Genomic DNA, 27,093 nt, shown 5'->3' with positions numbered 1-27,093 from the left:
TATTGCATTATATGTATTTTTTTGCTTTTAGAATGAAATCAAACTGACATGGATGAAGCATATTTCTTGTAAACTATTTTCTAAAGTAAATTGATAGTATTTGTAGGTTAGATATTAGTCTATAATCTTCTGCCAATGGGAGAATCACCTTTGTAGAATGATGTAACTCTAGCTTCAATATGTTTGGCAGTGTTTTGGTTTCAAAAGATTTGTTACTGGATTGCCCTTACTAGTGATAGCATATGCAACTCTCTCTCGAATATGCTTGAGAGTATAACTCCAACTTGATTTTTCTGTTACACATTATTGTGATATTATTACTTACCAACCTCCTCCTCCTTTCTTCTTCTTTCATCAAACTGGCCATATCCCACTGAGGCAGGGTGGCCCAAAAGGAAAAAAACAAAAGTTTCTCCTTTTAAATTTAGTAATATATACAGAAATGGATAATAGCCCCTTGCTCCTGGCATCTTAGTTGCCTCTTATGACACGCATGGCTTATGGAGGAAGAATTCTGTTCCACTTTCCCATGGAGAATTTAACAACCTTAGCTCTCATATAATCCACTGGTACCATTACAACTGGGCCATATTTATCAGTTATGACAATAATGTGACTCTACCAACTTCTATTACTTTCACACATTCAGTAGATTAAATATATTATGTTTTATGCATTCCTGTTACTGCTGATACAAGGCATTGTCATTTATAAATTTATATCCTTAAACAACATAAGTTTACTTTGTGATTAATGTCTTGTATTCATTGTAATGCAAGACCTCTTTAATAATGTGAGTCTGTAATAATTGTATTTAAAATCGATGTACTATTTACAGGGAGAAATACTGGTATTACATCACCCTACAACTATTAGTACAAAATACCAGGCCATGGTTCATGTGGGTTCTGTACGGCAAACAGCATCCATTATTGCTATGGATAAGGAGTGCTTGAGAACAGGAGACAAGGCCATTGTTCACTTCAGATTTATCAAACATCCTGAATACCTAAAAAATGGACTTAAAATGGTAGTGTATTTTATAAAAGAGTTAGATTTTTCTTAACTATTGTATTTAAAGAAATGCATTGCTTGTATTTTCATTAATAAAAAATACTTTTTTATATTTGTTGTTGTTGTAGTAGCCAATTTGTCTTTCTCTAGCAAAATGATTTGTAATATACTGTTACTAATTTGTTTTTCTAATCAAAACGACCATTTTTAATTTGATATTTATGAACTATTATTACCAATATGTCGCTACATGATTATAATTAGGCTCATAATGTCTCATTATAATTTTTTTTTTAACTCGTTTGCTTAACTAAAGAATTATTTTCTACTGTGTCTTCTACATTGCAGGAGTGACACTTAGTTTAGAGGAAACTTTTATCATGACTATGCTTTCACTCTGGGTGTCATCCAGAGTGAAATATTAACACAGTTGAATGACAAATGTTTCTTTTTTTTTTTTTTGGGGGGGGGGGGGGGATTATTATTATAATCAAATCAAGAGCTAAACCGACAAGGGTCATGCAGCGCCATGGGGAAGAAAATAGTGCTGGCGCTATAAACAGCTAGTGGAGAGAGGATCAGAAGTGAGGGGAGAAAAGGGCTGGAAGGGATGCTAAGGGTTATGTGTCAAAGTTCATATAGTAAAGTAGTTGTTATCAAAGAGTAAAAAAAAAAAAGTGTGTGTGTGTGGGGGGGGGGGGAGATTCCTCCTACCTTGGTGGGAGATGGCTTATAAAATTAAAACAAAATACTTGCAATCCTACTCTCTTACATCTCACTTTATTAATTGGATATGTTTTTGCGAGCGAGAGGCTTGGACTTCAGCAAGCGTGCCTGAGCGTCTATAATAGGAGTGAATGGAGACAAATGGTTTTTGGGACCTGACAAGCTGTTGGAGTGTAAGCAGGGTAATATTTTGTGAAGGGATTCAGGGAAACTGGTTAGCCGGACTTGAGTCCTGGAAATGGGATGTACAGTACCTGCACTTTAACCTTTTCAGGGTCCACAGGCCCTCTCAGAGACTTGTTCTCAGGGTCTCCCAAATTTAAAAAAAAAAAAAAAAAAAAAAAATTCTTATGAAAAGATAGAGAATCTTTTCCCGATCATAATGACACCAAAAGTATGAAATTTGATGGAAAACTTAGGGAATTATGCTCTCGCGAAGTTAGCGGTCTCAACGATGTTTACGCATCGACAATTTTGCCCACTTTGAGCCCTATTTTCGGCCAATTCCAATGTACTAGTCAACAAAAATCATAACTATTTCGCTAGAACTCCATTTTTTTATCGAATGAGTACAAGAAAACACCAATTTACCGATTTCAACTATCCAATACAGTGGTCAGAATTTAGCAATTTTGTCAATTTCACACAAATTTCAAAAGATGCCAATTTCCAAATAGGGTCCAGAATAAACAAGAAAGACATTCCTGGCACTAAAATAACATTTCCTCTGTTCATTAGTCATGTCCCCAGGCCCCCCTTACATTTTTTTTGCTTTCCACTTTGAATTTTTATTCTCACAAAAAAAATAAGATTTATTGTTATGCAGACTACTGCATTAGTGTAGGAATGGTATAAATAATATCGGCACACTTGTGAAAGAATATTAGACTCGCCAGTTGATGTGTATTGGACGCTTAGCATGATTTGTTTACTTTTGAACTTTGGTAAAAATTGAACATTTCTGCTACTTTGAGCTCAATTTCAAGGTACGTTTCATTGTAAAACCAGTCAAAATCATCTCAATTTCTGTAATATGTCTTCCATTCTATACAATGAGACCAGGAAACCTAGAATACAGCAATAAATACCATATGAAAATATAGTACAAAGTCTCTGTTTTAATCCAAAAAACACGGTCAAAGTTTTTTTTTTCTCATTACGCACTGTGTGCTGCAGGATTTTTTTTTATACTGCGCACACTGACCACATAGACCCATTCTTTCATATATAGGCCTACCAGCTTTCTCTTACTAGATTTGAAGGCGCTAGAATTTATGCGCACTAGTACGTCATGGACACTGGTGTGTAAGCCATACTAGTATGTCCGAAACCCTGAAAGGGTTAAAGGAGGGGATTGGGATATTGGCAATTTGGAGGGATGTCTAAGCTGTAGTATCTGAGCACCTCTGCAAAGACAGTGATTATGTATGAATAATGGTGAAAGTGTTGAATGATGATGACAGCTTGTTTTTCTTTTTGGGTTTTTCTTTCTTTTTGGGTCACCCTGCCTAAGTGGGAAACAGCTGAAGTGTTAAAAAAAAAAATAACACAATGGCCATCTCCTACCAAAACAAAAAAGAAGAAGTGTAAAGTTTCTTCTTTTTACATTTAGTTATTTATGCAGGACAAGGGGTTTCTAGCCCCTTGCTCCCTGCATTTTAATCACCTCTTATGACATGCATGACTTACAGAGGAAAGAGTTTTTAGCACACACCTGCTTGATGTCTAAGCTCCCCTCACACAAAACCTCCTTTAGCCCCTCCCTCCAACCTTTCCTTGGGCAACCCCTAGCCTGCCTTCCTTCCATTACAGATTTCTTCTTATTAAACCAAAGGCCTCCCCACTTACAGGTTTTTCGTGAAGGTCGTACCAAAGCTGTGGGTCGTGTTTTGGAGGTAATTCCAAAGATTGCTTCCCTCCAGCACCAAAAGAATCACAAAATTATGAAGATGGTCAAGCAGGTGAGTCTAATGTGAAGTTTTCATTAAAGCATTTAATTTAATTGATCTTCGGTCAAACTACAGTGGCCCCTTCAGTTACGATATTAATCCATTCCAGAAGACATATTGTACCTCCAGACAATCGTAACAAACCCCAAAATACATGTTTTTATGACCCCAGAATAACAATTTTTACTGCATCTTGGACATGCAAACTCAGATATAACCTGCAGGCACTGTATCTCCCTTTATCTGCTTTTTTTTATCCACAATAACAGTCTTTCCTTCTTTGTGATAATTTCTGTCTTTTTCCTCTAGCTTAGATTCATTAACCACTTTAATATTGTTTATTTCTATTTGCTGGATAATAGCAAAGGTAGTTAAGTGGGAAAAGCCATACTCACACACCAGTGCACTAATATCGTGTTTGACTTTCAGAGAAATGGCCTATTTACTGTGCATATTAGGGAGCATGATGGCTTGCTAAAGCAAAAGATGGTGTAATTATAACACAAATGAAGTTATGGAGGGTAAATAATCCAGAATTATTGTGGAAAACCATCGTGATAGCTTCAGACTGAAGAGTAAACAAATAAACTTTAGTACAAACTCTGCTATTGGCTGAGTTGCTACCACAGAGACATTCAACCCCATTGCTGATTGGCTGCTAAGCCACCCTCACAAACCACTACTCCTATTGGCTCAGACACTTTCCAAGAGGTTTTACGAGGATAGTGAGGCTCAGGTTAGAGTATGTAGGAGAGAGGGAGATTATTTCCCAGTAAAAGTAGGCCTTAGAAAAGGATGTGTGATGTCACCATGGTTGTTCTTGGTGTGAGGTTAAAAGATAAATGGTGGTTGTCACAGTTGCTTTTTGCTGTTGACACTGTGCTTTTGGGAGATTCTGAAGAGAAGTTGCAGAGGTTGGTGAATGAGTTTGGTAGGGTATGTAAAGGAAGGAAATTAAAAGTGAATATAGGAAAGAGTAAAGCGATGAGGTTAACAAAAAATTTAGGTGGTGAAAGATTGGATATCAGGGTGGGAGGGAGGGAGTATGGAGGAAGTGAATGTATTCAGATGTTAGGGAGCGGACTTGTCAGCAGATGGGTCAATGAAAGACAAGGTGAATCATAGAATTGATGAGGGAAAAAAGGCGAGTGGTGCACTGAGGAGTGTGTGGAGATGAATATTATTCATGGAATGTATGAGAGTGTAGTTATATCACTGTTCTTATATGGATGTGAAGCATGGGTGGTGAATGTTGTAACAAGGAGAAGGCTGGAGGCAGTGGAGATGTCATGTCTGAGGGCAATGTATGGTGTGAATATAATGCAAGGAATCCGTAGTTTGGAAATTAGGAGGAGGTGAGGGGTTACTAAAAGTATTATCTAGAGGGCTGAGGAGGGGTTGTTGAGGTGGTTCGGACATTTGGAAAGGTTAGAACAAAATAGAATGACTTGGAGAGTGTATAAATCTGTAGTGGTGGGAAGGTGGGGTTGGCCTAGGATAAGTTGGAGGGATGGGGTAAAGGAGGTTTTGTGCGTGAGGGGCTTGGACTTCGAGCAAGCATGCATGAGCGTGTTAGATACGAGAGAGTGGAGACAATTGGTTTTTATGGCTTGATGTGCTGTTGGAGTGTGAACAAGGTAACATTTATGAAGGGATTCAGGGAAACCGGCAAGCTGGACTTGAGTCTTGGAGGTAGGAAGTACAGTGCCTGCACTCTGAAGGAGAGGTGTTGATATGTTGCAGTTTTACAACTGTAGTGTAGGCACACTTCTTGCAGTACAGTGATGGAGTGAATGATGATGATAAGTGTTTCTTCTTCTTTTAAGGGTCACCCTTCCTTGGTGGAAAATGGCCGATGTGTTAATAAATAAAAAAAATAACTTTCCAAGAGGCAAGCTATCACATCACTGGTTGGCTGAGGCTCACCTGAGCGTGCCGACCATAATAATAATAATGCAGTAATATTAATAATAATTATAGATAGTAGGCTGGTAGACAGCAACTACTCAGGGAGGTACTACCATCCTGCTCATTTCATCCTGCTAAATGAGTGTGAAATGGAAGCTTGAAATTGTTTTACACAATGGTAGGATTGCTGGTGTCTTTTCTTTCTGTTTCATAAATATGCAAGATAACAGGTACATCTTTCTACTTCTACTTACTTTTAGGTCACACTACACATGCATGTACATATATATGCATAAACCCTTTTGAGTTTTCTTCTATTTTCTCCATAGTTCTTGTTCTTATTTATTTCCTTCCATTTTCATGGGGAAGTGGAAAAGAATTTCCTCTGTAAGCCTTGTGTGTCTTAAAAGGTGACTAAAGTGCCTTGAGCATGGGGCTTGTAACCCTTTCTCCTGTATAAATTACTAAGTGTAAATGTAACCCTTTCTCCTTGATAAATTACTCAATGTAAGAAGAAGAAAAACTTTATAGTTTTATTCTTTCTTGGGTCACCCTGCCCCAGTGGGAGATGGCTGGTGTATTAAAAAGTAATAATAATCATGTATATGTATTAATGCTTTAGGTTCAAACCTTTGAATTCCAACAAAGGAGATGCAAGTGTATGCACCTGGCTGTGTTGCCAGGCATAATATTGATGATATTAATCTTTGTCTACAAGTACATGATACAACTATTACAGACCTAGCTGACATCATTGTCATACTACTGTATATAGAAAACTCCTGGTTAGGCAAAGCATTTTGGGCAGCTTACGTTGGTTTTGCTCCTCAGGTTGCGACCCACAGTAGTTGTACCATTGTACCCATATCATATCTCGAATTTTTAATTGCAGCTCCAAACAAAACTCCTCTATGAAGGTAAATTGTAACTAAATTATCATAACTCCAGCCTATTGAAACTCCAGGGACCACTGTATTTTTTACCTTAAAGTATTAAACTTATTTTCTTACAACAGCTTTGATCATCCTTAATTGTTTCACAGAGTGGTAGATAGCTGGAGTTATCTCAAAGAGGAGGTAGCATGTGCCACTGCCACTAGAATCTTTAAAAATATATATGATAAACTCTTTCTAGAAGACATTTCACCATGAACTTAGTTCTATGCCCTTTAATTACAAGCAAGTTATTACAAATAAGTTATCACAAGTATTTTGAAAGAAAAGTACATTAGATCCCCACTTACTATGTTAATATAAGTTTTTTTATTATTAATAACACATTGGCTGTCTACCACCGAGGCAGGGTGACCCAAAAAGAAAGAAACGCCTTCATCATCATTCATTCCATCACTGTCTTGCCAGAGGCAAAAAACTGCAACATATCAACACCTCTTGACTCACAAAACCATGGTATGGTTTGTTTGGAACACATCTTCTTGAGAGCACAGGCACCATACTTCCCACCAGCAGGACTTGAGTCCGGCTAACCGGTTTCCCTGAATTCCTTTATAAATGTTACTTTGTTCACACTCCAACAGCACATCAAGTCATAAAAGCCATTCGTCTCTACTCCTACTTAACATGCTCATGCATGCTTGTTGGAAGTCCAAGCCCCTCACACACAAAACCCCTTCCCCTCCCTCCAACCTTACCTAGGATGACCCTTACCCCACCTTCCTTCCACTACAGATTTATATGCCTTTCAAGTCATTCTATTTTGTTCCATCTCTCTAAATGTCCAAACCACCTCAACAAACCTTCCTCTGCCCTCTGGATAATACTTTTAGAAACCCTGCACCTCCTCCTGATCTCCAAGCTATAGATTTTCTGCATTATATTCACACTGCACATTGCCCTCAGACATGAACATCTCCACTGCCTCCAACCTTCTCCTTGTTGCAACATTCCCACCCATGCTTCACACCCATATAAGAGCATTGGTACCACTGTATTTTCATACATTCCCCTCTGCTTCCATGAATAATGTTCTTTATCTCCACACACTCCTCAGTGCTCCACTCACCTTTTTTTCCTCATCAGTTCCTGAAAGTTCATTGTAATTCAAATGTTTGGTACTCAGAATCTGTTTTCCCATAAGAAACAGCGTAAAGATGGATTAGTGTGCTCCCGAGCTTTAACTTTCCATATCTAGTTTTAGTTAATAATTAAGGTAGTAGGTTGGTAGACAGCAACCACCCAGGGAAGTACTACCGTCCTGCCAGATGACTGTGAAACAAAAACCTGTAATTGTTTTGCATGATGGTAGGATTGCTGGTTTCTTTTTCTGTCTCATAAACACGCTAAGATAACAGGGATATCTTGCTACTCCTACTAACACTTTGGTCACACTTCACAGACACGCACATGCATATATATATATACATACATCTAGGTTTTTCTCCTTTTTCTAAATAGCTCTTGTTCTTTTTTATTTCTTCTATTGTCCATGGGGAAGTGGAAAAGAATCTTTCCTCCGTAAGCCATGCGTGTCGTATGAGGCGACTAAAATGCCGGGAGCAATGGGCTAGTAACCCCTTCTCCTGTATACAATTACTAAAAAAGAGAAGAAGAAAAACTTTATAAAACTGGGTTGCTTAAATGTGCGTGGATGTAGTGCGGATGACAAGAAACAGATGATTGCTGATGTTATGAATGAAAAGAAGTTGGATGTCCTGGCCCTAAGCGAAACAAAGCTGAAGGGGGTAGGAGAGTTTCAGTGGGGGGAAATAAATGGGATTAAATCTGGAGTATCTGAGAGAGTTAGAGCAAAGGAAGGGGTAGCAGTAATGTTAAATGATCAGTTATGGAAGGAGAAAAGAGAATATGAATGTGTAAATTCAAGAATTATGTGGATTAAAGTAAAGGTTGGATGCGAGAAGTGGGTCATAATAAGCGTGTATGCACCTGGAGAAGAGAGGAATGCAGAGGAGAGAGAGAGATTTTGGGAGATGTTAAGTGAATGTATAGGAGCCTTTGAACCAAGTGAGAGAGTAATTGTGGTAGGGGACTTGAATGCTAAAGTAGGAGAAACTTTTAGAGAGGGTGTGGTAGGTAAGTTTGGGGTGCCAGGTGTAAATGATAATGGGAGCCCTTTGATTGAACTTTGTATAGAAAGGGGTTTAGTTATAGGTAATACATATTTTAAGAAAAAGAGGATAAATAAGTATACACGATATGATGTAGGGCGAAATGACAGTAGTTTGTTGGATTATGTATTGGTAGATAAAAGACTGTTGAGTAGACTTCAGGATGTACATGTTTATAGAGGGGCCACAGATATATCAGATCACTTTCTAGTTGTAGCTACACTGAGAGTAAAAGGTAGATGGGATACAAGGAGAATAGAAGCATCAGGGAAGAGAGAGGTGAAGGTTTATAAACTAAAAGAGGAGGCAGTTAGGGTAAGATATAAACAGCTATTGGAGGATAGATGGGCTAATGAGAGCATAGGCAATGGGGTCGAAGAGGTATGGGGTAGGTTTAAAAATGTAGTGTTAGAGTGTTCAGCAGAAGTTTGTGGTTACAGGAAAGTGGGTGCAGGAGGGAAGAGGAGCGATTGGTGGAATGATGATGTAAAGAGAGTAGTAAGGGAGAAAAAGTTAGCATATGAGAAGTTTTTACAAAGTAGAAGTGATGCAAGGAGGGAAGAGTATATGGAGAAAAAGAGAGAGGTTAAGAGAGTGGTGAAGCAATGTAAAAAGAGAGCAAATGAGAGAGTGGGTGAGATGTTATCAACAAATTTTGTTGAAAATAAGAAAAAGTTTTGGAGTGAGATTAACAAGTTAAGAAAGCCTAGAGAACAAATGGATTTGTCAGTTAAAAATAGGAGAGGAGAGTTATTAAATGGAGAGTTAGAGGTATTGGGAAGATGGAAGGAATATTTTGAGGAATTGTTAAATGTTGATGAAGATAGGGAAGCTGTGATTTCGTGTATAGGGCAAGGAGGAATAACATCTTGTAGGAGTGAGGAAGAGCCAGTTGTGAGTGTGGGGGAAGTTCGTGAGGCAGTAGGTAAAATGAAAGGGGGTAAGGCAGCCGGGATTGATGGGATAAAGATAGAAATGTTAAAAGCAGGTGGGGATATAGTTTTGGAGTGGTTGGTGCAATTGTTTAATAAATGTATGGAAGAGGGTAAGGTACCTAGGGATTGGCAGAGAGCATGCATAGTTCCTTTGTATAAAGGCAAAGGGGATAAAAGAGAGTGCAAAAATTATAGGGGGATAAGTCTGTTGAGTGTACCTGGTAAAGTGTATGGTAGAGTTATAATTGAAAGAATTAAGAGTAAGACGGAGAATAGGATAGCAGATGAACAAGGAGGCTTTAGGAAAGGTAGGGGGTGTGTGGACCAGGTGTTTACAGTGAAACATATAAGTGAACAGTATTTAGATAAGGCTAAAGAGGTCTTTGTGGCATTTATGGATTTGGAAAAGGCGTATGACAGGGTGGATAGGGGGGCAATGTGGCAGATGTTGCAAGTGTATGGTGTAGGAGGTAGGTTACTGAAAGCAGTGAAGAGTTTTTACGAGGATAGTGAGGCTCAAGTTAGAGTATGTAGGAAAGAGGGAAATTTTTTCCCAGTAAAAGTAGGCCTTAGACAAGGATGTGTGATGTCACCGTGGTTGTTTAATATATTTATAGATGGGGTTGTAAGAGAAGTAAATGCGAGGGTCTTGGCAAGAGGCGTGGAGTTAAAAGATAAAGAATCACACACAAAGTGGGAGTTGTCACAGCTGCTCTTTGCTGATGACACTGTGCTCTTGGGAGATTCTGAAGAGAAGTTGCAGAGATTGGTGGATGAATTTGGTAGGGTGTGCAAAAGAAGAAAATTAAAGGTGAATACAGGAAAGAGTAAGGTTATGAGGATAACAAAAAGATTAGGTGATGAAAGATTGAATATCAGATTGGAGGGAGAGAGTATGGAGGAGGTGAACGTATTCAGATATTTGGGAGTGGACGTGTCAGCGGATGGGTCTATGAAAGATGAGGTGAATCATAGAATTGATGAGGGAAAAAGAGTGAGTGGTGCACTTAGGAGTCTGTGGAGACAAAGAACTTTGTCCTTGGAGGCAAAGAGGGGAATGTATGAGAGTATAGTTTTACCAACGCTCTTATATGGGTGTGAAGCGTGGGTGATGAATGTTGCAGCGAGGAGAAGGCTGGAGGCAGTGGAGATGTCATGTCTGAGGGCAATGTGTGGTGTGAATATAATGCAGAGAATTCGTAGTTTGGAAGTTAGGAGGAGGTGCGGGATTACCAAAACTGTTGTCCAGAGGGCTGAGGAAGGGTTGTTGAGGTGGTTCGGACATGTAGAGAGAATGGAGCGAAACAGAATGACTTCAAGAGTGTATCAGTCTGTAGTGGAAGGAAGGCGGGGTAGGGGTCGGCCTAGGAAGGGTTGGAGGGAGGGGGTAAAGGAGGTTTTGTGTGCGAGGGGCTTGGACTTCCAGCAGGCATGCTTGAGCGTGTTTGATAGGAGTGAATGGAGACAAATGGTTTTTAATACTTGACGTGCTGTTGGAGTGTGAGCAAAGTAACATTTATGAAGGGATTCAGGGAAACCGGCAGGCCGGACTTGAGTCCTGGAGATGGGAAGTACAGTGCCTGCACTCTGAAGGAGGGGTGTTAATGTTGCAGTTTAAAAACTGTAGTGTAAAGCACCCTTCTGGCAAGACAGTGATGGAGTGAATGATGGTGAAAGTTTTTCTTTTTCGGGCCACCCTGCCTTGGTGGGAATCGGCCGGTGTGATAATAAAAAAAATAAAAAAAAATAATTAAATTTTTACTCAATATTTTACCCTCAGTATGCCTTGTCAATTGCATATACAATAAAACAGTATTTCTACGATGTGTACATATTAATTAAGCAATAAAATATAAATAATGTACATTGTGTACAGTACTTACGTGGAATGTTGATATTGCTCACCAGAGGGATGTACATTGACTTATTTAGAGCCATTAGAAGAGGATAGTATATAGTGGAACCTCGGCATTCAAACTTAATTGGTTTCAGAAGGCTGTTCAAGTGCCAGTCTGCCTGAATCTGGACATTTCTCGCTTGTAGCAACATAGGAAGCTGATGCTGCTGAGAATTTTGATGGAATTGTAGCAGGGTTTTTAAATGCAAGTACATTTTAAGCAGTAATAGGGCATTATTAATTATTTTGGAGATGGCAAATCTTGGTTTGTTTGGATCTACTTTGTCAAATTGTGAAATTCCATATCCATTGTTCTTGAATCCCTCAGCTGTTATTTTGATATTAAATGGCATTTCTGGTTCATGTTCAAGATCATTATTGTTGCACTTTTTTCCTGCAACCATTTGTCTGCAATTCTATAATATCTTCATTATGTGAATGTCAGCTACTCATTATCATCATCTTCAGTGTCAAGGTGAAGTTCATTTACCATGTCCACTATGTTGTCTACCACTTTCTTCATTTGCATTTCAAACCCACAGAAATCATGTGCCAAGTGATGGGTTAATTTCCTCAGAACACCGTTCATGGTTGATTGCTTGATCTCACTCCAAGTCACCTTAATATTTACTAAAACACTGCAGATGTTATACCCTTCAATAATCCTTGTGAGTTTTAAGTGTTTCTGTGGCCTTAAATTCCTGGGAACATGATGAGGGAAAAAGAGTGAGTGGTGCACTTAGGAGTCTGTGGAGACAAAGAACTTTGTCCTTGGAGGCAAAGAGGGGAATGTATGAGAGTATAGTTTTACCAACGCTCTTATATGGGTGTGAAGCGTGGGTGATGAATGTTGCAGCGAGGAGAAGGCTGGAGGCAGTGGAGATGTCATGTCTGAGGGCAATGTGTGGTGTGAATATAATGCAGAGAATTCGTAGTTTGGAAGTTAGGAGGAGGTGCGGGATTACCAAAACTGTTGTCCAGAGGGCTGAGGAAGGGTTGTTGAGGTGGTTCGGACATGTAGAGAGAATGGAGCGAAACAGAATGACTTCAAGAGTGTATCAGTCTGTAGTGGAAGGAAGGCGGGGTAGGGGTCGGCCTAGGAAGGGTTGGAGGGAGGGGGTAAAGGAGGTTTTGTGTGCGAGGGGCTTGGACTTCCAGCAGGCATGCGTGAGCGTGTTTGATAGGAGTGAATGGAGACAAATGGTTTTTAATACTTGACGTGCTGTTAGAGTGTGAGCAAAGTAACATTTATGAAGGGATTCAGGGAAACCGGCAGGCCGGACTTGAGTCCTGGAGATGGGAAGTACAGTGCCTGCACTCTGAAGGAGGGGTGTTAATGTTGCAGTTTAAAAACTGTAGTGTAAAGCACCCTTCTGGCAAGACAGTGATGGAGTGAATGATGGTGAAAGTTTTTCTTTTTCGGGCCACCCTGCCTTGGTGGGAATCGGCCGGTGTGATAATAAAAAAAAAAAATGTACACCTTGTGTAACAGGTCTTCAGTGTCCTAATCCGATCCTGGTCTATGGTCTGCAATATTAAGGTTTGTGTTTGGCAGAAGGAACACAACATCAGGATCCAAGCCATCTAGATGAATTGGATGTCCTAGGGCATTGCTAAGTATAAGTAAAATCGTAGTGGACAAACCTTTCCTGGCACAATAAAGTTGAACATCCTTCAAAATTTTTTTATAAAACCACTGCGTAAAACCTTCTCTGGTCATCCAAACATTGTTAGTAGACATCCAGACAACTGGCAGAGAGTTTTGGTGATATCTTTAAATTATTTTAGGTTTTCAGAATGATACACCAGAGAATTTTTAATCTTTTATTCTTCAGCACTGTTACCTCCATTAAAATGTGAAAAACAATCTTTTGCCAGGTTATATCAGGCATTTCTTCCCCCTCCCCTTCAAAAAAAAAAAAAAAAAAAAAAAGTGTCTTCTACATTCAGTATTGATGTGAACTGTAATTCTTCTTTCTTTCAACATGCTGGCCATCTCCCACTGAGGCAGGGTGACCCAAAATGGAAAGAAACTCACCATCATTCACACAATCATTGTTTTTGCAGAGGCGTGCACATACGACAGTTCAGATGCCACTCCCCTACTATAAAGTGCAGGCATTGTACTTCCCACCTCCAGGAGTCAAGTCCAGCTAACTGGTTTCCCTGAATCCCTTCGCAAAATACTACCTTGCTTACACTCCAACAGCTCATCAAGTCCCAAAATTCACTCGTCTCCACTCACTCCCATTTAACACACTCACGCATACCTGCTGTATGACCAAGCCCCTCTCTTACCTACCCCTCCTTCCCTCCACTACAGATTTATACACCCTCCAAGTCATCATGTTTTGCTCCATCCTCTCTTAATGACCAAACCATCTCGATAACCCCTCCTCAGCTCTCTGAATAATACTTTTAGGAAATCCACACCTCCTCCTAATTTCTACACTACAAATTCTGTTCATAATATTTGTGCCACACATTGCCCTTAGACACGACATCTCCAGTGCCTCCAGCCTCCCCCTCGCTGTAACATTCACAACCCATGTTTCACACCCATATATGAGTTGGTACCACTAAACTCTCATACATTCCCTTCTTTGCCTCCATGGATAATGTTTTGTCTCCACAGATACCTCAGTGCACCACCCACCTTTTTGCTTTATATCAGCATACTCTCACAAATGCCTTTGCTGCTTTAACATTGGGACTAGCAGCTTCATTGCACATTAGCATTGTGCAGATTTGCTCTTGACTTAAACCAGTTACACCAACCATTGCTTAAATTAAATGATGGTACATCACCAGCACTATCACCTAATTGTTCCTTTAAATTGTCAAAAAACAATGCTTTTTTCTTGCATCAGCATTGTGTTAAGAGAGATTCCTATGCAGTGCTGGTCATCTTCCCATATCATGAAATGATTTTCTATTTGACTTACCAAACTACTGCGCTTCTTGGATGTAATCTTCAAATGCATCGGTGCAGGGCCTAATCCGTAATAAAAGTTGCAGTGGTCGACCTGTTTACACTGTACACACGTGCAATGTTAGTAGCCGTCTCATTCTTTTCAGAATGCTTTGTACTGTCAAGTTTCATCTCGAAGGTCATAGAATTCCTTTTCCGTGGAATTTGGGTATCACTATCACTACTCTTGCGCTTTCCAGTCATGATGCACGGCTGTTTTCCTTGGTAAATCCTCAAAAAATGCAGCAAGCTTGTGGAGGCGAGAGCAAGCAAAGCATTGGGAGATTGTTTACTTCCAGCTACCAACCTTTTGCCAAATGTATCCTTGGCACCTCCAACATCGTAAGCAGTCCCCACCGTCGAAAGTGCATGTCACTTGTTTGTAAGTAAATACTGTAATTGATTCCAAAATGCCAGTGTCATAAGTATGAAACGTAACTTGGAACATCGTAAGTCGGGGGTCTGCTGTATTGAAAATTACTATGTATATTGAATAAATTGCGTTAAATTTAAACCACATGGGCTGCCATTTATAAAGGTATTCATGGGAAATAGTTAAGCTAGATTTGAGTTTGAAGGCAGGAAGTACAGTGCGCAAACCCTGAAAGATTATTATTAGAGACATGGTTCTGAGGGTCATTTGGAATGTAATTTCTGTACTTCTGGAAAGACTGCCAGAAAATAAGTGATAGTGATTGTGTTTCCTTCTTTGGGTCACGTGCCATGGTGGGAAATGGCAAACATGTTAAAAAAAAAAAAGCATTGCCATTGTGTTATGCATTACTAAGCGAATATTGTTTCAGAGGTGAGGTTGAACACAGATGGCCATGTTTGGCAATTTGATTTTTTATGTACCACAGAAATAGTTCAAGGCTTATTGCTTTATTTCCTTCATCCATCCTGCTGTGGGTATTAACTTTACATACTGAACCATTTTTTTTTTTTTAAAGTTGTCACTATTGACTTGAAACTTTGTCTATTGAATTCATACACATTATGTGTGCACTCAAGATATTATGGTAAACAGAATAAAAAGTTAAGAGAGTTAGCTGCAGCTTATTAATTTTGTCATCAGTAGTAAGTAGCATCCAACTTTTGCTAAATGAACTTTTGCAGCAGTTGTCATTGAGATGAACTGATACGCTACATAGTTGTACAGTGATCTTGTATAGGTACATATGACAGTGCAGTTTTTTTTTTTTTTTTTTTTTTTTTTTTTTTTTTTTTTTTTTTTTTTTTTTTTGCAGAAAGCATCATATTTGCAACATTTTAGTCAGAGGTGCTCACTACATATTAATGTATCTTGTGTATTCAGCTCATGGTGTAATCATTGTCTTCAACTGAAATTTTGTTTGTTCTTTTACATATGCATATTTGAAATTTGTGTAGAAATCAGTTTTTTATATTATACCATTATAGTTTTACAAACATGCCTACAATTACTTAGTACCAAATTAATATGAAATATGTCTGTGTCTGTCTGCCTCTCTTGCTCATACTTTCTTGCTCTTGTTTTATTTCTCTCATTCTCTTTCTTTCACCTCTGCTCTACTTGCTCTCTCTCTCTCTCTCTCTCTCTCTCTCTCTCTCTCTCTCTCTCTCATATTTCTGTTGAGGTAAGGATTGTAATTGCAGTGTAACATATCATAATATGAGTTAAATTACTCAATTTCCTGTAGAATGTTGGAGCAGGTGAAGGATGTCAGGTAAGACTAAATTTTTACTCTTGTGTTACTATGCTTGCCATCTGGTCCACGTTTTTTGATTCTCATGCACACAGATATGTGACACAGTCGGCTCCAGAAATTTTACATAGGAGGGGTTCAGGGGTGGCAATCTGCTTGGAACTTGTAGTAGCATTATGTATTTTTTTTTTTGGGAGGTTGATGAACTTTTTTGAAGGGCTTCAGCCCTCTTGCCTCTGCAATTGTTATGCATTGTACTTGGCAGTGTTAGTGCCTCATCAAATGTTTGCCTTTTCAACTAGGGATTTCATTAATGCTTAGCACCATGGCTTTTTAGTAAGAATGTTAGTAATGTTTAGAAAAAAATTGCTATTTTTAGATGTGGAAAACAGTCTGTAAATTTTCAGCATGATAATTTAAATAAGTTGGTTTAAAGTAATAGGTATTTTTTGCAGTTCTCACCACACACAAAATTATATTGTTCTTGTAGAGCAGTGGTAATTTTTGTGAATTATGTACTTTCTTTACTCTATATATAGTTATTAATTACCGTATCTTGTATAAAATTTAATAATGTACATGCAGTGTCAGTGCTAATTGAAGGACAATGGTGCCTTCTTTATAGTAAATGCTTTCCAAGTCTGCAAAAGTGGTAGATTCTGTAATGATGATGTTGGGGAATGCAATATCGGGGAAGATGATGATGATTACATTCATGGGGTAGCTTTAAACCCATAGGGATCGTAGAGCACCTGAGGAGTATGGAAGGCATTTAGACTTGATTCAGAATAGAGCACAAGTCCAATTCCTTAAATCAAAAGCCTCTCACCAGCATAAGAGAACCTTCATTGTGGATACATTGGGGAAGAGGAAATACTTTGTCTTGTAGATTGTTTACCTGGAATTTTTGTTACAGTATGGCTTGCTAACTTTGTCATAAAATTATTGTCCACTTTCACACATTTTACTCTATCACTGCTACACCTCTTAGTGATTTGCCAGTACAGTACTACATTAGTACATTTGGCATGGTTAAATATTATTTCATTTTCAGAAACAAATTACCACAGTATGTAAAGACAGACATTGTTGTCTTTAATATGTAGGATCTTCAGTAGTCAAAAGTGTTGGGGTGGAATTCTGAGCAAATATTTTGCTTATCTAACAGTTAATAAGTGCTCTGGTATTAGTTGACAGCTGTGGGCCATAATCTGGGAGTTAGTTAAATGCTTGGCTTGAGGGACCTCAATAATCTAAGGGCTTCATATAACATTTTCTTAAAGTAAATCAATTTTTTTTTGCTTTTCTTAATGATAAACATAATTTTTATTTCTGATGCTAGCAAACTTCAAGCATTTTTAAAGTGTGACTATGATATTCTGTATCGAGACATTCAACTCTACAATATTACCAGCATTTACTGTATAAAGGGAATTACTGTATAAAGGTTAGACAATATTAGGGGGCATGCTATTGCTAATCAGTCTTCAGTGTTAAGCCAAATCAAACTTTTAACTTGGCTCTTGTATAGTATTGTGCTTATGTTTTCTATTTTCTTTGGTTTAAGTATTGCAAGCTCTTGGATAAATGAGGACACCTAAAGAAAATTAAAGATAAATGGTAAAGAAAACAAGACTTGTTTAGAAATAGGTACTAGTACACACATTTGATAGGAATCGATGAGATTTGTGAAACTGGGTTGATAGGGTTCACAAGAATTGTTGGAAATTGGTTGAAATAACGCTAAACCTAATTTTTTATTTGCTTAGGGGTTGAGTGGTACTAGACCCATAAAGATCATACAGTGGCTTGGGGAAATGGGAAGCAATTAGATTTGATTCAAGAAACGAGAGGGTAGCTTCAATTCTTTGGATCAGTATCCCTCCACCATCATAATGGTACCTTCCTTGAAAGGACTGGAGACTAATATATTGAAGTATATAATTAATTACATTGTTATGAAGGAAATTATTGACTTTTGCTTAATATAATTAATATCTGTATAGGTTAAAATGTGATCTATATATGTATTTAAGATAAAATGTCAGAAAAAAATATGAAGGATAATTTTTAGGCTGTTATTGCATGTTTAGCTTGAAGAAAATTTGTGGGAATAGGACAGTTCTAAAGTATTGTTTATAAAGGTTATCTGTGAGATAATGCTTTCAGATGTTATGTATAATTGATATTTTCTTCATTAGATGAATATGTTAAATTTTCTTTGATTCTCAAGGCTGGCGGGAGCGATGGAAGCACTACACAGCACCAGGGTCTTGCAGGAGGAAATCTGGGAGGCACAAAGAAACAGCGCAGTAGACGCGGAGGCAAACACAGGTTAGTTAATTGCAAGTGTATGAGAACTTCATTGTCAGTAGAAAAATGTTAACTGAGATAATTGTACATAAGTTGCAGAACGATTTGATAACAGAATGTTATGTATAAGATAGTTCTTCACATGTTTTAAATGTTTCTGTAAAGATTCTGTTATATCCACCAAAATGTTTTTCAGTCTTTCAGGTAATACAGGGCTATGTTAGTCAGGTTCTTTTTTAATCTGTGGTTAGATTTATTTTAAAGTTCATTCATCTTTTACTATATGCATTTTTTTTTTTTCAACACTGAGGCAGGGTGACCCAAAAAGAAAATACTTTCATCATCATTCAACACTTTCACCTCACATATAATCACTGTTTTTGCAGAGGTGCCCAGAATACAACAGTTTAGAAGTACAGTGGACCCCCGCATACCGATTTTAATCCGTGCAAGAGGGCTCATTGGTATGCGAAATAATCGGTATGCGAATGAATTTTCCCCATAAGAAATAATGGAAATCAAATTAATCCGTGCAAGACACCCAAAAGTATGAAAAAAAATTTTTTACCACGTGAAATATACATTTTCCTACACACAAAGAGAAGGAGACATGCACAATAGTAGAGTAGTACATGCACAGTATATATTGTGCATGTACTAGTCTACTAAATGAAGAATAAATGACACTTGCCTTTATTGAAGATGCAGCAATGACTGATGCGACACTGTGTCCTGGGAGTGCCTTTTCCTCCTGAGTACTGTAGGTCCTGTTTGGTATTTTCTTCCAGAACATGCCTTATCACACTGTGTATGTCACTACGATTCTTAAATCTCTCAAACGAACCTTTGCTGGCTTTAAATTCACCAATATGAGCACTAGTTCCAGGCATTTTTCCCTGTTCACCTGGGTGTTAGTCGACTGGTGTGGGTTGCATCCTGGGAGACAAGATTAAGGACCCCAATGGAAATAAGTTAGACAGTCTTCGATGACACTGACTTTTTTGGGTTATCCTGGGTGGCAAATCCTCTGGGGTTAATTGTTTCTTGGTATATTCTCAATAAGCCACACCAACAACAGTGCTACAGCAGCAGCAGATGATGCTACAGCAGCAGCAGACGATGCTACAGCAGCAGCAGACGATGCTACAGCAGCAGCAGCAGCAGACGATGCTACAGCAGCAGCAGCAGCTGTACCACCAATAGTAGCGATGGTTGATTGGGGTTTATTATACAACCTGGCCAGCTCGGAGACACGCACTCCACTTTCATACTTATCAATGATCTTTTTCTTCATCTCTATAGTAATTCTCACCCTTATTGCTGTAGGGTTGGCACTAGAAGCTTTCTTGGGGCCCATGGTCACTTATTTTCCAGATAAAATCACCAAAAACACTGTAATAATACGAAATGTTACGATTGTATGCTTGGATGCTACCGCGGAGGCTGGCTGGTAAACAATGCCACCGGCGGAACATGTGAGGCTGGCTAAGGCGCACATTGGACGCGTCTCGGACGAACAGCGGTGAGCGGGTTTTTGAGCGGTATGCGAGGCAAAATTTTTGCGATTAAAGTGAGCGGTATGCGGAATAAACGGTATGTGATGCCAACGGTATGCGGGGGTCCACTGTATATATGTATAAAAATACACAATATAGCCCTCCAAGCTGCCAATATCCCAAACCCCTCCTTTAGAGTGCAGGCATTGTACTTCCCATTTCCAGGACTCAAGTCCGGTTATATAAAATAACCGGTTTCCCTGAATCCCTTCACTAAATATTACCCTGCTAACACTCCAAGAGCTCGTCAGGTCCCAAATACCATTCGTCTCCATTCACTATCTAACACGCTCACGCACGCTTGCTGGAAGTCCAAACCACTCGCCCACAACACCTCCTTTACCCCCTCCCTCCAACCTTTTCGAGAACAACCCTTACCCCACCTTCCTTCCCCTATAGATTTATATTCTCTCCATGTCATTCTGCTTTGATCCATTCTCTCTAAATGACCAAACCACCTCAACAACCCCTCTTCAGCCCTTTGACTAATACTTTTATTAACGCCACACCTTCTTCTAATTTCCACACACTGAATTTTCTGCATAATATTTACACATCACATTGTCCTTAGCCAGGACATCTCCACTGCCTCCAACTGCCTCCTCGCTGCAGTATTTACAACCCAAGCTTCACACCCACATAAGAGTGTTGGTACTACTTTGCTTTCATACATTCCCTTCTTTGCCTCCATAGATAACATTTTTTGCCTCCACATATACCTCAATGCACCACTCACCTTTTTTCCTTCATCAATTCTATGATTAACCTCATCCTTCATAAATCCATCCGCTGACATGTCAACTCCCAAATATCTGAAAACATTCACTTCTTCCATACTACTCCTCCCCAATTTGATATAAAAATTTTCTTTATCTAAATCATTTGATACCCTCATCACCTTACTCTTTTCTATGTTCACTTTCAACTTTCTACCTTTACACACACTCCCAAATTCGTCCACTAACCTTTGCAATTTTTCTTTAAAATCTCCCATAAGCACAGTATCATCAGAAAAAAGTAACTGTGCTACTTCCCATTTTTTATTTAATATCCCATAATTTAATCCCACCCCTCTCCCGAACTCTCTAGCATTTACTTCCTTTACAACCCCATCTATAAATATATTAAACAACCATGGCAACATTACACATCCCTGTCTAAGTCCTACTTTTACCGAGAAGTAGTCTCCTTCTCTTCCACACACCCTAACCTGAGCCTCACTATCCTCATAAAAACTCTTAACAGCATTTAGTAACTTACCACCTATTCCATATACAGTGGACCCCTCCTTACGATATTAATCCGTTCCTGAGAGGTCATCGTAAGCCGAAATTATTGTTAGCCGAATTAATTTTTCCCATAAGAAATAATGGAAATCAAATTAATCCGTTCCCGACACCCCAGAGTATGAAAAAAAAATTTTTTTTTTACCACATGAAATATTAATTTTAATACAAACTGAAGAAGATATGCACAATTACTACTCTACTAATAGAATACTTACCTTTATTGAAGATCTGGTGTTGATTGATGGGATGGGAGGAGGGGTGAGTGTGGAAGTTATTGTTTAGAAGGGGAATCCCCTTCCATTAGGACTTGAAGTAGCAAGTCCTTTTCTGGGGTTACTTCCCTTCTTTTAATGCCACTAGGACCAGCTTGAGAGTCACTGGACCTCTGTCGCACAACAAATCTGTCCATAGAGCTCTGTACCTCCCGTTCCTTTAAGACTTTCCTAAAATGGGCCATAACATTGTCATTGTACAGGGTGCCAACACAGCTTACGGTAGCTGTGTCAGGGTGATTTTCATCTATAAAGATTTGCAGTTCAACCCACTTTGCACACATTTCCTTAAAATCTCTTTTTTTCAATTCCATACTAATTCTCGGCCTTTTTACCACAGGGATGGCACTAGAAGCTTTCTTGGGGTCCATGGTGACTTATTTTGCAGTTACGAGCACTAAAAACACTGGGATAATGTACCGAATGTATGCGTAGATGCGACCGCACTGGCTGGCTTGTAAACACTGGCACTGAGGCCACACGTGGGACACGTCCCGGACAAATCACCTAAGGCGAGTTTTTTATCGTGAGGCAAGGCAAAATTTTTGCGTTCAAATGCTTCGTATGCCAGATTTAACGTAACGTGATGCGTTCGTAAGGCGGGGTTCCACTGTACTTGCAACATCTGCCACATTGCTCTCCTATCCACTCTATCATATGCTTTTTCTAAATCCATAAATGCAATAAAAACTTCCCTACCTCTAAATACTGTTCACATATATGCTTCAATGTAAACACTTGATCTACACATCCCCTACCCACTCTAAAACTTCCTTGCTCATCTGCATTTCTATATTCTGTCTTGCCTCTAATTCTTTGAACAATAACCCTACAGTACACTTTTCCTGGTATGAATTTCATTTGGTTATAATATTTTTTTGCTTATCCATTGTTTTATTCTGGTTGTAACTTATGAGCACCTCTTCCAATTAATAATAATAAAGTTAAGTGCCAAACCTAGAAAAAGGTCATAGAGCACTACTTCGTTATAAAGTTTGTCTTTAAAATTCAAAATTCATCTATATTGAATAGGTCACGTGGTAGCAACAGTGCTGTATCTGGGAACTCAGGACTCCATAGCCCCTCGAAACAAGGAGGCACTAATTCTCCTGTGTCAACAACTGTCTCCAATCCCATTTCTGCAACACCTGTAGCATCAGGCATTGTCCATACGACCGCTTCAGGAACAAGCACTTCCACCGTCCACCCTCGACCAGACAACCTCACCTCACCGCCACTGGTGACAACACAGGTTTCAGTGTGAGCAGCTCTGTATCTTTACTTCTATTTCTATTTTATTTAATTGGTTAATCATGATTCCCAGAGCTCAGCTCTGAATAAGATCTCATTCAAGCAGAGTCTTGAGGTGTAATATAGATGCAGTAACTGTCATTTCAGCATTTTGATAACATACTTGCAATAATAATGTCATTTGAATAGTGTGCTTTTGATTAAGATTTGTTTTAGCTGAATTACCTGATATCTAATTATAATTACTTTATGAAATATTTTGTGTAGTAATCCTTCTCCAGTAATGTGGTTCAAATAAATACTTGTCATATGTTGATAGCAGATTAAATAGTAAAAACTTTTTATTATATATATCATTTATGCCAAAACTCAAAGGATATGCTATGCAAGGATTATTTTCGTGTTGCTGAGTACAGATTATGCTTTATTAAATGTTTCTTGAAAGTATGTAGCAGCACCTACAGTTTTTTAACAAAAGTGGGTATTAATGTTTGGATCTTGCAGCCAGTAACCATTAGTAGCATACATTGTTTTGATTTTTTTTAAATTGGTTTTCTGGGTTCAGTATGTGATGAAGTGGATTTTTGTTACTTTAGTGCAATTCAGCTAAATATGTGGCCTTTTTATGTTGGATTTAGAATAATCTGTGCAACTGGAATTTATTCTGTGCATGGGTTCACATTTCATTCATGTTAAGATGGAATAGATTATTCCAGCTGACACTTTTAGCAGTGATCAACAAAACTTAGTTTGCAACTTAGTGCACCGATTCTTTTCAGTGAACAAATAGTGTAAGTAGACTGCCATTCTTTAATGTTGGTATATCCCAGTTATTGTTAGTAAGGCTGGATATACATACCAAGAAATTGTTATAAATAGGTATTTCAGGGCTTGATGTGATTTTTTGCTGCATTTTGACCACAGTTAGTGACATCAAACAAAATATATATATATATATATATATAAGCTTTAAATTATGGAAAAACAAAATGAGTTTTTAACTAATACTAGATGATGGAATGACATGCATCATGTAGAGCTAAGTACAAATCAAGTGTTGGAAGCACATCATTGTGGATGGAAAGCCGAACTCAAATTACAGTGGACCCCCGGTTAACGATATTTTTTCACTCCAGAAGTATGTTCAGGTGCCAGTACTGACCGAATTTGTTCCCATAAGGAATATTGTGAAGTAGATTAGTCCATTTCAGACCCCCAAACATACACTTACATAATTGGTCGCATTCGGAGGTGATCGTTATGCGGGGGTCCACTGTATTTGCTTATTTTAATGTAGGTCAAATGCATACTTGAAAATGCTATTCTTAAACTTTTGACCATTGTAACTGTTGCTCAGTTACAGTAATGTGCAATTGAAATTGATACCTTTGGGTAAAGTTAAATCTTTTCCTGAGATACAGTACTCTGTAACGTTACACAAAATGAATCAAGCGCCCTTAATAACACTGCATCTTTGACATCAATAAGATAGTGTATCAAGATAAAACAAATTCCAATATCAAAAATAATAGCCAGTATGCAGCCCTTATTCTTAAGAGCCTTACTGTAGGACATTCAACACCTCTCTATCTTTAAATATTATGTTGTCTCAAGTTGGATCTGCAGATTAAAATAGTGTAATTCTTTATAGCCAAAATTAGCAAGGAATATTATGTATGAATGTATGTAACCCATATTAAAATCCTGACAAGAGCACAATTTGAGAAATCTTTTAATTTCTATACTACAATGTAAGTAATCTAGAAGCACACATACCACTCACTGCCTTGATTACACATGACCAGGCTAATCAGCATTTAATCTTCTTGCTTGTGAACATTATCTTAAATTTTTGTAATAAAGTACATTTTTAAAGTATGTCTATACTTTTGTGGCTCACTAATCTAGCACATTCAGTTGTAAGATATCATGGAAATCTGCCTATCACATAATGGCTTATTCTAGAAGAAAGTAAATAAGGTACAAGTACCTTAAATATTTTTTTATTTAAACAGGACTGTTTCAAAAAAGTATTGAAGTTGCATCAGTTTTTCTCAAGATGGCAGTGGTAATACAAAACTGATAATATGCTTCAGTACTTCAGTCTTGTACTTTAGTTGATGTCAAGCATGTTGCCATTTTTTTTAGATTAAAGCTACATGCCAAAAATCATTGCATATTAAGTTTAATAGTGTAATATTTTAATTAAGCATCTTATATGTATATGGAAATAATTATTAAAACAATACGTACTTCATAATACTGTATACCTCATTTACCTCGTATGAGTGAAAAAATAAATCTTATTTTTATTTGGCATTTTTGGAGAAATGCCACTATTTCTTTATCTGTTCAAATGGCACTTGCTTTAGTTTTTGAGCATAGAATTTTACTAGATATAGGCCATAAAATAATTTATGTTCTTGACAATCAAGAGACTTGTTTGGTTCTCAAATATATTTTTTTTGGGCTGTCTTAAGTACTGTATTTACACTTCCCAACAAATGGTATAAAAAATTAGTTGTAAACTGAAATATTTAGTTATGACCACTAGTATTATTTTGTCATTGAAAGATTTAGTCATTAGTAAGCGAAATTCAACTTCATACAATATGACATTGTAAACATTTTTATTTTGTTGGGAATTGTGTGAAGTTGGGTAAGTTGTGCAGGGTCGGTACACCTGAAAATGACAGTTAGTACAAAAGAGCAGAAATAAAATTTAGTACAAAGCAACTGAAATTTTGTACTACGTATGTGAAACTAATAAACTCAGTACAATCAGAAACAAAACTGATATTTAGTGTACCTAAAAGCAAAATGTTCAATATCATTAAAAAATAAATACAAGTACAACTTGAAAGAGAACTCATATTTGCTTCAGTCAGAAACGGAGTTTAAATTTAGTTCATCCTGAAACAAGTTGAGTACAACTTCGGTACCATAATTCAGTACAACCAGAAACAATTAAAAAAGTCCATTTTTTCACAAATAAATATGACTATATTATAACCAAAATTATTTTTTTCATTATAAAGTCTATTGTAAGTGATAGCCATTATAATATTTCTAAATAGTTATAATTTTGATTGTACTGGAAAAAAGTAAATAAGCAATTTATGATCTGACAGTCAGACATACTCAAGGTGAGGGATTATTGTGACATTAGTTCTTGTAAAGTGGGTTGTGTGTGTGTGTGTGTATGTGTGTGTGACTGAATGGTTGACCATGTTTGTGTTATTTCCATTTTGGGGGCTAAAAAGGTTAGCTGCAATGTGTTATACAATTTTGTTCACATTGTAGCTTTAGACCTGTGTGTTTGGCCAAAATTTTGGTCAATGGAGTTTTGGTTATCTGTCCAAATGAGTATCATTGTAAAATATAAGGAAATGTTTTAGGAATGAATTTTTTTTTTCCTGCTCATGTAAACAGTAGGTGTATGAAGCTTTGTGTGTTAGTATTTTTTTTTTAATAGATTTAGACATTACAACACAAGGTTGTCGATTGTGATAAAAATACATTAGATATTTATAAACATTTTATGAGTTTTATTTTCCCATGTGCAGTGCTGATCAATAGGACAGGCATTTAAGTTTATTAAATTGTTTATGGCAAAACACACTCAATGTCCATCAAAAGTACTCGTATTTTACTGGTAACTTTCATATTTAACAATTAGTTGTTTCCTCTAAGATTAACTCCATGCTGGGAAAAATATAATAAAAATTAAAGTTGACAAGTGTCTTATTCTCCTATAACTCAGGAAAAGTGTTTGTTAAGGGTAAGGAATTTAACCTTTCATGCTCTTTCTTGTATTGAATCTAAACACCCCCACACTCCCTTATCTTCTATTTTTTTGGCCTCATTAATAAGGAAATTCCCCTAGATGAAGAAAAGGGACTACCAAGAGTCCTGGTTTAATATAGTTACCAGTGGTAATGCTGCAGTGGTTGTGTCACTCCACCTGATGGAAACTGAATCATCTTAAGGCATGTCAGGTTAATCTCCAGTGAGAGACACGGATGCCATCTGGTAGGGTGTCTGACATTGAAGTACTGTTCTGGAGGCTGCTTGCTGTTCCAGGAGTGATGAGTGTGTGACTCCTGGCATTCTTTCCAGTTTGTCCACTGCCTTCATTAGCTGAAAGACAGCTCCATGATTAGTGCTCTAACACTATTCAGGCCATTTAGCTAAACCTACCTCAGTTACCCACTAGGTAGGGTAAGGCATTACTAGGGAGCA

At 37.9% G+C, this 27,093-nt stretch overlaps 1 protein-coding gene across 6 annotated transcripts in view; it reads left to right on the top strand.

Annotated features, from left to right (window-relative positions):
* GTPBP1 (GTP-binding protein 1) overlaps positions 1 to 26,590 on the top strand; it is a 144,038-nt gene extending 117,448 nt beyond the window's left edge. For 3 of the 6 annotated variants that reach the window (XM_070087239.1, XM_070087237.1, XM_070087235.1), the window contains 5 exons: positions 839 to 1,030; positions 3,591 to 3,701; positions 16,165 to 16,191; positions 18,404 to 18,504; positions 22,633 to 26,590. In XM_070087239.1, coding sequence (XP_069943340.1) covers positions 839 to 1,030; positions 3,591 to 3,701; positions 16,165 to 16,191; positions 18,404 to 18,504; positions 22,633 to 22,864 — 663 coding nt within the window. In that variant the 3' untranslated portion in view covers positions 22,865 to 26,590. Of the gene's footprint in view, positions 1 to 838; positions 1,031 to 3,590; positions 3,702 to 14,592; positions 14,647 to 14,685; positions 14,868 to 16,164; positions 16,192 to 18,403; positions 18,505 to 22,632 lie in introns of those variants that run through there. The other 3 variants (XR_011392264.1, XM_070087236.1, XM_070087238.1) reach the window with 3 other exon arrangements.
* The last annotated feature ends 503 nt before the right edge of the window (positions 26,591 to 27,093 follow it).

Source organism: Cherax quadricarinatus, chromosome 21 (genome assembly GCF_038502225.1).
Source record: "Cherax quadricarinatus isolate ZL_2023a chromosome 21, ASM3850222v1, whole genome shotgun sequence".
Taxonomy (NCBI): Eukaryota; Metazoa; Arthropoda; class Malacostraca; order Decapoda; family Parastacidae; genus Cherax; species Cherax quadricarinatus.
The sequence above is the reverse complement of the archived record's forward strand: the minus strand, read 5'-3'. Positions and strand labels throughout refer to the sequence as shown.